Source organism: Phoca vitulina, unplaced genomic scaffold, assembly GCF_004348235.1.
Source record: "Phoca vitulina isolate PV1807 unplaced genomic scaffold, GSC_HSeal_1.0 scaffold36, whole genome shotgun sequence".
Lineage (NCBI taxonomy): Eukaryota > Metazoa > Chordata > Mammalia > Carnivora > Phocidae > Phoca > Phoca vitulina.
The window spans coordinates 613,472-625,777 of NW_022589739.1; the positions used below are offsets into that span (position 1 = coordinate 613,472).

The 12,306-nt window shown below is 51.4% G+C and overlaps 1 protein-coding gene across 9 annotated transcripts in view; it reads left to right on the top strand.

Annotated features, from left to right (window-relative positions):
• The window catches only part of ABCC8 (ATP binding cassette subfamily C member 8), a 74,010-nt gene that overhangs the window by 23,856 nt on the left and 37,848 nt on the right, over window positions 1-12,306 (top strand). For all 9 annotated transcript variants that reach the window (XM_032427076.1, XM_032427077.1, XM_032427082.1 and 6 more), the window contains 3 exons: window positions 835-990; window positions 5,352-5,486; window positions 5,851-6,013. In XM_032427076.1, the coding sequence (XP_032282967.1) occupies window positions 835-990; window positions 5,352-5,486; window positions 5,851-6,013 (454 nt within the window). The remainder of the gene's footprint in view (window positions 1-834; window positions 991-5,351; window positions 5,487-5,850; window positions 6,014-12,306) is intronic.

Consider the following 12,306-nt stretch of genomic DNA (forward strand, 5'->3'; position numbering starts at 1 on the left):
GATGAATTAAGGGAGCTGGGAATCCACCTTATAACAAATGCACAATAGAATTTCATTTAAGAGCAGGCATCCCTAGGGCATTGAAGATGGGAATGCATTTTTCCTTGTTTAAGAGCACACACCCTGAAAATTGCCATCTTTCTAGGAGTCCTGACCACTCTGCACAAAGAGCTTTTAGGTTCAGAGTTCTCCCATTACTATGGCTGCTCCCCATCTGCCCTGGAGAGACAGAACAAGGTGCTCTGGGTAGCTGAACTCCCAATGATGATGGGGCTGATTGACACTTATATGTCCCGTCTCACATAAGACCTTCCCAGGCTGACCGCCTGTTTTGTTTCAAGGCTCAATTAAGACAGGACTTGGCCTCAGAGCATACCCCCGCCCCCAGCTGAAGATAGCCACATTAATCCAGACAGCTGCCCCACTTTATCATTTTTATGGCTCTGAAGTGTGTTCTCCACTGGCTTCTGGCAAATCAAGAATACAACTGGACCTGAAGATCTGCTATTAAGATTTAAGAGCTAATTAAGTCCTGTCCCCAAGGGAGAGGTCTTGCTTTCCTGGGGGAAAGTAGCTTGCCTTGCCAGCATGGATTCCTCATTTGAATGCTGCCTTTCTGACTTGCTTGATCTAGAATCAAAGCCCTTTACCTCTCTGAGCCTTAATTACCTCATGTGTGAAATTGGAACACTCATTTTCCCCACTCATTGCCCCCTTACAGAGCTGCTCTGTAATGTCTGAGAAAGTACTGGCCCATTGTAGACACATGGCATCTGGGAGAGGGATTAGGACGATGATGATGACAAATGTGGAACACTCTGCTCTCATTTCCAGACCAAGATTTACAACAAAATTATGCACCTGTCCACCTCCAACCTGTCCATGGGGGAAATGACAGCCGCACAGATCTGCAACCTGGTTGCCATCGACACCAACCAGCTCATGTGGTTTTTCTTCTTGTGCCCAAACCTCTGGGCTATGCCAGGGCAGGTAAGGGCTGTGTGCCAGCGTTGGGGGTGGAGGGCACAAAGTCAGAATCTTCTAGGACGTGCCCGGTGACTAGGAGCGCACCATCTTCCATTCCATGTTTGCCTGCACCTTCCACCCTTTTGGGGTCTCCATGGGGTATACCCCTGGGTCCCTGTACTGTCTCACACTCAGCAAATGGTCTAGCCATCTCTCTCGTCATTAAGGCTTTAAAAAAAGCAGCCAACCTTTAAAAAAGTACAGAATAATCATATGTGGAACACTTTTGCAGACCTTAAAAGTTATGTAGCCACAAAGTACTTAATTACATTGAAAAATGTTCATGATGTATATTTAAGCCAAAAAAAGTTACAAAATAGTATATGCAGTGAGCTTCGCACTGAATTAGAATGTATGTATATATACATATTTGCACAGATACACGCAGGAAAAAGAACTAGAAGGCCACATGGTGGGATTATGGTAATTTTTATTTTCTTTATGCATTTCTAGATTCTCCAATAAACGTGTATTATTTTTGAAAATCAAAGCCATGATTTATTTCTAAAGCCAGACAACCTTTGGGACTGGCTCTGAAGGAGGTGGCATTCTCTCCCAACGATAGTAGGCGAATCCTCAGCATGGCTTATCTGACCCCTGGGCTGGTCTGCTCTTTCATCTGAAGCTTCTCCCATGGAGCCCATGCTTCACTCTGGTGCTCAGACCAGAAGTGGGAATCCCAGAGCACCTGCAGGCTCCAGAGAGACCGCCTGGTAGAGAGGATAGTGTCTGGGCTTTGGTAAAACAGGTTGATTCAAATACTTAACCTGTCTGAGCCTCAGTTTCCTCATCTATGAAATGGGCATGATTCCTACCCTTTGGGGTTGCTATGATGATTCAATTAGATGATGTAAGTAAAGCGCCAAGCAGAGTGCCTGGCACAGAGTAGTCACTAAGTAAATATCAGATCCCTCGAAATTGCACACTTTGGTGTGAGTGAGGACTTTATCGGTCCAGAATCCATTGTTCCTTGGGATGCAAATTCCATAAGCCTTAATCTCAAGTGATTTTTATTGGTCCTTCTTATCTGTAAAGCTTATATTTGAAAGACATTAAAGGAAAATAGAAGGAGAGACTTGCACAGGGAGTCAGGTAGGCATCTTGATGGGGAGGTAGGGCAGGGAATCTGATGGCCCTTTTTATGGGGACAGCCCTATATGCCATCCCCTATTACCACTTATCCATGCCTAGACCCCTGTGCACCCTCCTTCTCTGCCAAGATGGATCGGTGACTACAGAAACTATAGAAGGGCCTAGAGAGCTCATCTAATATAGTTACCAGACTTTTATCCACAAGAACGCTTTTTGTTATGTCCCCTTAAACCACCTCCTTTGAAAGAGTTTGTCCACCAAACCTACTGTATTGTCATCATTACTATTACTTATAACGTTTATGGCACATACATCGTTGCTAACGATACTAACGAATAACGCTTGCCCCAGCCTCTCTTGCTTGTGCAGTTAACCCTCCCAACAATGGGGCATGGTAGTTTTATCTCCACGAATCACTTACCTTTGCTTATTTATCATGAAGTATCATTTGGTTTTCCATTTTTAATTCCTTAAAGGCTATACCTTTGCCACTGAGAAGAGGTTTCAGCAGCCCTCAAGACCCAATGTTACTACCCAGAGTCGACACAGCGCCTTCAACCTAGTCAGGATGCTCTGTGCAGCCTGGCTGGCCACAGGCCATGCGGCTTTTGAGCATACTCAAACCAGCTCAGGAGTTCCACTGCTTTATCCCCAAGGCTCTCCTTGATTTCTAATGTTTTTGTTTTTTTTTTTGATCACATATACTTTTTAAAAGAACAGCTTCATTAAGATATAATTCACCCACTTAAAATGTGCAGTTGAGTGGGTTTAGCATATTTGGAGCTGTGCAGCCGTCATCACCATTTTAGAACACTTTCATCACCCTGGAAGGAAACCCATGCCCATTGGCAGTCACTCGTCATCCCCTCTCGCAGCCCTAGGCAACCTCTGATCTACACATACTTTTGAAAATCTAACGAAACGTTCTCAGAAAAACCAATGTGCATTCACACATTTTGCCTACAATTTCAGGGGCTTTGCTGGCCCCCTGAAGCTTATGAACACCATGTTAAGGAACTTGGCCAGAGTGGGGACTTCTTTGATTCCCCATCCCACGGGTGCTGGAGGCCTGGAGAGGGGGTGGGCCGCACAGTGAGCCGGTGGCAGCGCTATTCCCAGGTTATCTCCTTTCTGTGGTTCCCTAGTGACAGAGTTCCCATAAGGCCTATTTATTTGTTTGTTTGTCTGTTTGTTTGTAAGAAGAGGGTTGCCGCCCAGTCTTGATCTCTAACTACATGCCAGGTATTATTCTAGGTACTTATTATATATATTCATTTAATTTTCACAGCAGTCCTGCTAAGTGGGCATTAAAATCCCCATTTTAAGGATGAAGAAGCTGAAACTCAGAGAGGTTAAGTAACTTACTAAGATTGCACAGCTAAGTGCTGGGACTGCATTCAAACTCAGGCCTGCACACTCCAGGGCCTACGATCTCCCCACTACTATACTAGATCACTTTCCTAACTTGCAAATAGGGGCTACAATAGCCCTTGTGTTCCCCACCTTTGCTTTGCATACTCAGAATCCCTGATTTCTGGTCTATTCTTCCAGGGGGTCCCTGAGACCCCTGCAGAATAGAGGCGTGGACAGAAGAATGTGGGGAGCATGACAAGGGGTGGGTGGAGGGTGAGAGGGAGGCTGGCAGAAGCAGCAGCTGTGTTTCCAGGTCCTGTTCCAGCAGCTGCCAGCGCTTGGAGGTGGTGGGGGTTTGGGCACCGACCTCCAGCAGGTGCCGTGGTGGTGACTCTGGGAGTGCTCTGGGAATTCCCTTGATGTCTGGATCTATAAGCTGCTGAACGATGCCCTGATTGCCTCCATATGAGGACAGCTAATGAAAAGACTGGATGCCAGGGATAATTTGGGGGTAGGATGATGCAAGCAGAGCCAGGCAGGAGTAGGAGGTTCTTTATTTCCTAACGTGCTCCTCTGCACCCCTGTGTCCGCATTTAACATCAGTGAAACCCTGGGAGACAGGGGGTGAAGGGGTCACTTAACCAGCCCCTAAGATCGTGCTAACACAAGAGGCATTCTGTGATTCAGAGAAATTACAGAGCCGCTCACCTGCTCTTCCGTCCTTGAGGTAGTGCGAGGAGCTTACTGCCAATTTCGTGCAGGGCTCAGGGAGTGCGGGGCCAACCCAGGCAGACTTTTTTTTCCCCCCAATTAAGGAAGACAGCACATCTGTTCCTTTAGAATAAGCCCTGAATTTAGAGCTGTCTGCCTCTGAAGGCAACCTGATAAATTGTCATCTCGGTGCTTCAGGGGCTGGCAAGAGTAATTTACACTTCTCATAAATATTCAGAAGCAGGCGGTCATTTGCATAAAGCTAGAAACAGAAGAATTCTCTTTTCAGAGAATACTTGCCAGAGTCACTAAAAAAGTGAAGACAACAGCCTTCATGTACATATGTAGATCTGTATTATAGATTATAAAGTGTATCTGCCGCTAAGAATTATAAAAACTTCTATTTTAATCCAAAGACCACTCAATGTACAGCATGTCACAAATTTAAGAGATCATTTTCATTTTCTTATATATGTAATAATTAGCTTAATAGAAGACAGTGCATATTTTATTTCTAAAAAGATGCCAGGAGGGGCGCCTGGGTGGCTCAGTCGTTAAGCGTCTGCCTTCGGCTCAGGTCAGGATCCCAGGGTCCTGGGATCGAGCCCCGCATCGGGCTCCCTGCTCAGCGGGAAGCCTGCTTCTCCCTCTCCCACTCCCCCTGCTTGTGTTCCCTCTCTCGCTGTGTCTCTCTCTGTAAATAAATAAAGAAAATCTTTAAAAAAAAAAATTTTTTTTTAAAGATGCCAGGAGCCTAAAAATGGAACTTGAACTCCCAGCCCCCGGACCAGTTTATCCGGGGGGACGCAGCAGAGCCCCTGTGCTCCTACGTCACTTTTCTCCCCGCGGGAGGGAACTGTCAGCTTGGACAGCCAGCAAACAGAACAAAAGGTGCCGTTACACCCGTTGTGCAACCTCAGCTCTGAGACTCCCATCTGGAAGGTAGATTTGGAGAGAGTTAACGCCTCAGCGGGCTGGCAGATAAATGCAGTTAGCGATCAGCCCAGAAAGCCACTGCTTGTGCAGAGACCGCATCATGTTAATACCTCTTTCTGAAATTGCTTTGTCACACCTCCTCCTCTGGCCCCCGGGGACAGCTGGAAACAGCACCCCCTCCCCCAGGGCAGCCAGCAGGTCAGAGGAAACTCACCCCCGTGACCCTCCCTCAGATCATCGTGGGTGTGATTCTCCTCTACTACATCCTCGGTGTCAGTGCCTTAATCGGGGCAGCTGTCATCATCCTCCTGGCCCCTGTGCAGTACTTTGTGGCCACCAAGCTCTCCCAGGCCCAGCGGAGCACACTGGTGAGTGAGTGTCCTGGGCGTGCTCAGGCCCCCTTTCCCCAGCCTGTCCCATGCGGCTGCTTGCTTCCTCTCCCTGTACGTCAGTGAGGCTCCTCGCTCTTCCCCCAGATGCCGCCAAACAGCCACGCACAGGTGCACACACACACGCACAGGCACACTCACTGGCCCTAAGCAGATCACTTCACTGGCCAGGCCTCGGTTTCTTTGTCTGTGAACGGGGATGAATGGAGAAGGCAGGGGGCATCCCCGTGGGCACAGGAGCTGGGCATTGTCTGTGAAACGGTGAGGGCATTGACTTGGCTCCTTCCTCTTGGGTGGGATGGGGGCAAAGGAGACTCCTTTCTGACTTGGTGACCCCTGGCAGGAGTATTCCAACGAGAGGCTGAAGCAGACCAACGAGATGCTCCGTGGCATCAAGCTGCTCAAGCTGTACGCCTGGGAGAACATCTTCTGCACCCGCGTGGAGAGGACCCGCAGGAAGGAGATGACCAGCCTCAGGGCCTTCGCTGTGTACACCTCCATTTCCAGTGAGTCCCCGCGACCAGCCAGCCCCATGCTCTGCTGCTTGCATGCTGGGAGAGGGTGTTCAGGGCTTGAGGCGGGGAGTGAAGGTGGCAGAAGCAAGAGACGTTGGCAGCACCCAATCCAGGGGAGCCTCAAACTGTCTCTTGGAGCAGAGCCCCCAGAAGTCACAGTGTCCTCAGTCACTTACCCAGCAAATGTATATCGACAGCCTACTGTGCACAGGGCACTGTCCTGGCCCTCAAGACACAGTGATGACAAAGACAAGGGAGGTCTTTTACACTCCACTGAACTGATCTCTTATCGGGAGGCAGCCATACATTTACATAAACAGCAACAGTTTTGAATTCTTGGGGGTGTGAAGACTCACTGCCCTGAAGCAGCTACAAGGAAGCTTCCACCTACCTGGGGTATGAGGAGAAAGGTTCTTCTTAAAGAACAGAAGTTCAAACCTGAGGTACTCACAGATGTAGGGACTGAATCCAAGTAGTTAGGAAACCCCAAGCCCAGAATATATGTACAGAAAAAAAGACCAAAACTGGTAAAACTCCCAGGTCCTAGCAGACACACATATTACAAGTACTTTCCAGAGAATATGGGGCTCCACCAAAGAAAAATGTACCACCCGAGTATGAGCCATCAAATGCAAAACAACAGGAGAATTATTCCCTCAATACCTGGAAATGATAGGACAGTCTGAAAAGAGATCATAAAATAAGCATGTTCAAAATAATTAAAGAGCTAAAGGAAGGTGTTAAACCAACAAGGTAAAACAGAAAAGTATCAGGGGGAAAAGAGTCAAAAGGACCTCTAGAAATTAAAAATTTGGTTGTCAAAATTAATTCGGTGGATGGGGTCCCCAGGTCAGGCCAGGGCTTATGGAGGTCAGGTGGCTGATGGAACCCTGGCCCAAGTTGATGTTACAGTTGGTCTAGGGGCTTCCGAGGACCCACCCTGTTGTGCTTAGTGCCCAAGTGCATGGTTGGGATGGAGATGGTTAGCAGCTGGAGACCTCACACTGGTTCCCTGGCCTGTCCAGTTTAAGAGCCAATGTGGTAGGAAGGGCCAAAGAGAGGCCCCGGAGAGAGGAAAAAAAGGAAACAAAAATGACTCAAGTGTAAAGTTTAAATGAATTAACATACCTGAAGAGAACGTTTGTGAGTTAAAAGACAGATCTGTGGAAGTTCCATAGAATGTGGCAAGGAGACGTAAAGAAAGTGTTTTCTGCCGGTTGAGAGAGCCATTTTAGAGATGTGAAATGGGGGCCCGGAGCGGGGTGTTTTCCTGAGGTCACTCCTGAGGTTAATGGCATGGCTCAGACTAGATCCGCTGGAGGCTCGTGCTATTTTCCACCAACGGCTGGGCACCTACGTGGGGTGAGGAAAACTTAGGACACTATGGGGCTCCATTTTCAGACGATTTTCTCTGAGTAGGAAAGAAACAACCAAGAATGGGCTCTGATGGGCATGGGAAACAGGGGAGGAAGTTAGAAGAGATGCCCTCAGCTGACCACCGCCCCCAGCTGAAGTGGGTTCTTTTGGTGTGCCAGGAAGAAACACTGCTGTGGGGGTCGCCGGGGGTGGGCCAGGAGTGGAGGGTGCACTGGGCGTGCCTCCCAGATAGGGTCATGGAGAATGAGACGGCCACTCAGGTCTTCTGTGTGTTCCTGGTGTTCATATTGCCTAAAGAGAGGGTCCGGTGGGGCCAGGTGGCCAGCATCCAAGCTGGAGTTTCTCCGAGGGCAGGGCTTACACTGAGCACCCCAAGTGTCCCACTCCCTGTGTCCATCCAGACCATGGTGTCCTATGGCCAGACCATCCATGGCACCAGTCATGGCATCTTTCTGCAGAGAGTCCTGCTAGGGCCTGCTTTTCTCAGAATGGAGTTGTGAACATGGCAGGCAGCGTGGCTTCCTGGATTCCTCACCGAGACACTCCAGGTGTCTCCCCTTGACCCTCAGCCCTGACCATGCGGTGTTCAGGGCCTCTGAGCACCCTCAGGCTGGGCACTCCACAGGATTGGTAGGAGAAATTGGAAAGGAACATGTGGGGAGCTGAGAGAAACCAGTGTCTGAGCCCCAGGCCCTCTTCCTGCTCCTCCCCGTCAGCTCTGCCTACCCCTGGGCCTGGTTGTGGTAACAGTAACTCCACACTGTGTATAACCCAGGTGAGGACACCTGGCTTCCAGACATCTCACCAATGGGAGCAGCTGCTGAGGTGGAGGAGGGTTTCCCCCCACAGCCGGGTGACTGCCTCTTCCAGCAACAGCATAACAGGGTGGGGTAGGGCAGGCTCCCCATTGCTGCGATGGGAGCTAGGGAGGGGAAGCAGCAAGGAAACTGGGGGCACTAGGGCCCCAAGATTCCTAGCAGCAAAGTAAGGTCATATCGATGGGGGCAGCTAACAGCTACTTTGCTCCGAGGAGGTGTATGCTCATTTCCTGCATTCCAAACTACAAACGTATTGTATATAAACAACATTGTGTGATGTATTGTATATAAACAACATTGTGTGATGCCTAGGTTCCCAGGTTAGCCCACCGAAGCCTATCTAGTAGGTGTTCTTTGTCCCATGAAGCCCTCAGAGGACAAGCCATGGCTTTGTAAAGGTCCTGGGGCCAGGAAGACGTGGGGGAAAGAAGATGCCATGTTGTCAGGGGCTGAGATGACTGTTAGGAGTGAGGGGCTCTGGAGCCAAGCAGGGGTCTGTCCAGGGCTCAGCGACCTAGAAGGATGAGCAGAACATCCCAGGCTGGTCCCTGGAAGAGGGCAGTGGGAGGAAAAGGGAAGTGCCCTCCGGGAGAGTGTTGAAAGCTAAGTGCTGTTTACTCCGCGTTTGCCCTTCCTGGGATTGGTCTGTGAGTCAGCCGTGGGAGGGGGGAGACGGGGCGGGAGGGGCGCCTCCTGGCTGCAGGTATATGCTGTGAGTGTGTTTTTGTTTACCTCCTCCTGGACTTCCTGCCTTCTGCTCCCTGTCACCAGGGATCAGGACATAGGTTCTTGGCTTGAGGTAATGGGGCGTCTTTCATTCTCTTCCCTGGCGCCAGGCGTGGGGTCCTGGCACCACAGGAGAGCCCCAGAGCCACTCTTCCTGCTGGGGTCCATCCTAGTGCCACCTGCTGGGCTTTCGGTATGGTCATCGTGTGCCCAGCAGTCAGACGGCTGGGCAGATTAGGGTACCTCTGACACTCTGTCAGATGCTCTCGCCATCAGAGCCCTGAGCTGGTACGGGGCAGGGCAGGGGGCTGGGAAGGAAATGGATACAGTTTCCCTACCATCAAAATCCAGAATTGAAGAAAAAGAGATACAGGTCACTCAGCGGGGGTTGAGTGAGCCTAGCCTGGGTGCCCAGCCCTGTGCTAAGCCCTGGGAGGGGTGCAAGAGACAATACGTGGTGCTCGCCATTTTCCAGGACTTTCTGCTCTGCTGAGAACTCAGAGCTGCTGTACACGAGACAGTGCGGCGGGGGTCACTGCGCGGCACGACCTGCCCTGTGCTGGCCGCCTAGCGAGCCTGATGGCACTCAGTCCTCACCGTGGCCTTGTGAGCTGTGTGGTCTACTGTCCCCGTGTGCTGAGGCTCAGGAGGTGAAATGACTGGCCCAGGTCCTCAGCCAGTAAATGGCAGAGGTTGGAAAAGAAGGAAGCCCCTATGGGCTGGGATTTCACCAGAACTTCCTACAAGAGGTGGCTTGAGCTGCACCTCGTAGGATGGGCAGGGTTTCAATGAGTAGAAAATAAAGCAGGGAAAAGCTGGAGGCAAGTGCTGGGGCCACTCCCCTGAGAAGTCGGCTCCTTTTTTCCCTACAGAAGCTGGTGACTCTAGGTGTCCAGCCCCACCATGTATTGGAGGACAAGCTTTGCAGGAGTGACAAAGGGGTCCTAGGCCCTACCCGTGGACCAACAGCCATACTGCCAGTTCATGGTGTCCTTCGTGCAGCACCCATCCCAGAGGCTTCTCTCTGTGCCAGACTCTCCCGGGGCCTTGTGCATTAACGAGGGGGCGAGCAGGATCCTCTCCCTCACAGTCTTGAGAGAGACTGTGCTGTGAACAGTGGCTGTGAATGAGGCCAGCACCAGGGGCTCAGTTCCAGACGCCCTGCTTTCTCTTTTGTGGTACTTACCTGACCCTGGCCTCTTTTGTTTCTCTCATCACTTAACTGATAAATATTTACTGAGCGCCCATGATGGGCCAGGACCTGGGCCAGGACCTGTGCCAGGCACAGGGGATGTGGTGCTGGGAAGAAATTGTGGTCCTGCCTGTGGGTTCCTCAGAGTCTCGTAGGGAGGCCAGATGTGTAAGTGTGTTGTGAGTGAGAGGAACAGAAGGGGGTATTCGAGGTGCCTGTGGAGTTCTACCCAACCTAGTCTGGACAGTAGTGGGTGTCAAGGAAACCTTCTCAGAGGTGCCCAAAGGATGATTAGAGGCTAGCCAGATGAGGGGAAGAATGTTCCAGGCACAAAGACCTGGAGGTGAGAGGATGATGGTGTGTTCAAGCGTGGAGCATAATTCGGCGGGGAGATGGTAACAAGACCAGATGGTGTGCTGCGTTCAGACCCCTGGCCTTTCTCCCAAGGCAGGAGAGCCACTGAAAGAGTTTAGGTAAAGGACAGGCGTGTTTGCCATCACTTCCCGTGTTCTGTGGTCAAGGGGCTTCGGTCTTCCCAGCTGGTCTGAACCACAGCCAGGTGGGCCCTCCGTGTCCTGAGAAACAAAAAACGAAACCCCAAGCCCAACTGTGCCACAGGTGGGGGAATGGGGGTGGGCAGGATGGCGCTGGCGAGCCCCAGTCTCAGGCCACCCAGCACCTGCCAGGGCCTGGCTATTCTTGGCAAGTCTTGCCCCTGTCCTCCTCCGTGGAGGCCCTGACTCAGAGCGGGAAGTGTTGCAGGACACGGTGACCTCCAGACCTGGTCCCCCTTCCTCCTCCAGCTTCTGTGAATTTCCTCTTCAAAGTCTGCCCTTCCTTCCACTGGCTGGCGTAGCCACAGTGTGCGGCTGGTGCAGATCCTGGCCTGCTTGGGCCGAGAGGTGGCGGAGGAGAGCGGGGAGGCGCATCCGTGAAGGGGCAGACTCGGTGTGCCTGCGGCTGCCCCCTGCCCTCAGTGGAGACAAAGATGAAGCTAACCGGAGGCACGAGCGGCCGGCTGTGTCTCCCGGACACATGGCCTCTGAAATATTTATCAATGCGGTGGGAATGAAAAGGTCCTGGTACTGTGGGGCGGGCTGGGGCACCCACGAGGCCAGGCGGCGTTTCTTGAGCAAAGCCGGGTGGGGGGGGGCGCGAGTGGAGAGGGTGGCTGATCGGAGCCCTGCTTGGGTTTGGATTGATTTGTTGCTTGCTTTGGGTCCAGGGCAGGAACCCTGAAAAGCTGACACAACTGTTCACTACTATAACCCCAGGACCCAGCACAACACCTGGGACAGAGAAGATCCTCAACAAGTAATTTTTGAAAGAATACTTCTTTTTTTTTTTTTTAACTTTTTTTTTAATCCATTCGAGATACAGAGATACAGAGAGAGAGAGAATATGAGCAGGGGGAGAAGCAGAGGGAAGGGGAGAAGCAGGCCCCCCGCGGAGCAGGCAGCCCGATGCGGGGCTCGATCCCAGGACCCTGGGATCATGACCTGAGCCGAAGGCAGACGCTTAACCATCTGAGCTGCCCAGGTGCCCCTGAAAGAATACTTCTTAAAGGATATTTGGAGAGGAGGCTGTTAAAACAACATAGACCCATATGTCTACACCGTTGCAGAAAGACTTTCACTTTCAAATGTGGCCTGGCAGGCCTGCCTACGTGCTGTGACACTTTTCTGAAACGGTAACACACTCACACAGGATTTCCTAATCGTCTGCTTTCACTTAGAGCTGTTTCAACGTACTCCTTGCTCCCTAGCATTTACGATTTGGGCACTATCGTGTTCTTCTCCCGCCCCCACCCCCACACCCCCCTGGCACGGCCCCCACCCCCCACCCAGATCAAATTCAAACAAGTCAGCCCACCCCATGCCAATTCTTGGTCAAATTTCCCACCCGTCCACCACCTTTAATGTCTTATGGGGCGTTATGGGGTTCAGGAAAACAGAGGCAAGGCCTCAGGTCTTCAACTCGTGACAGCTGGGACACCCCACTCCCTTCCCCCCACCCTCACTGGGTACCAGAGTGTTTGCTGAGCTCAGAGACCCGCCAGAGCCTGCAGCGCCCCTGGTTCCAGCCATGTCCACCCCAGCGCCCAGGGCAGGGGTCTTCAGAGAGGCCTCGACGACTCAAGCAGCTGGTGATTGTCTTTCCCCAACCCCCGC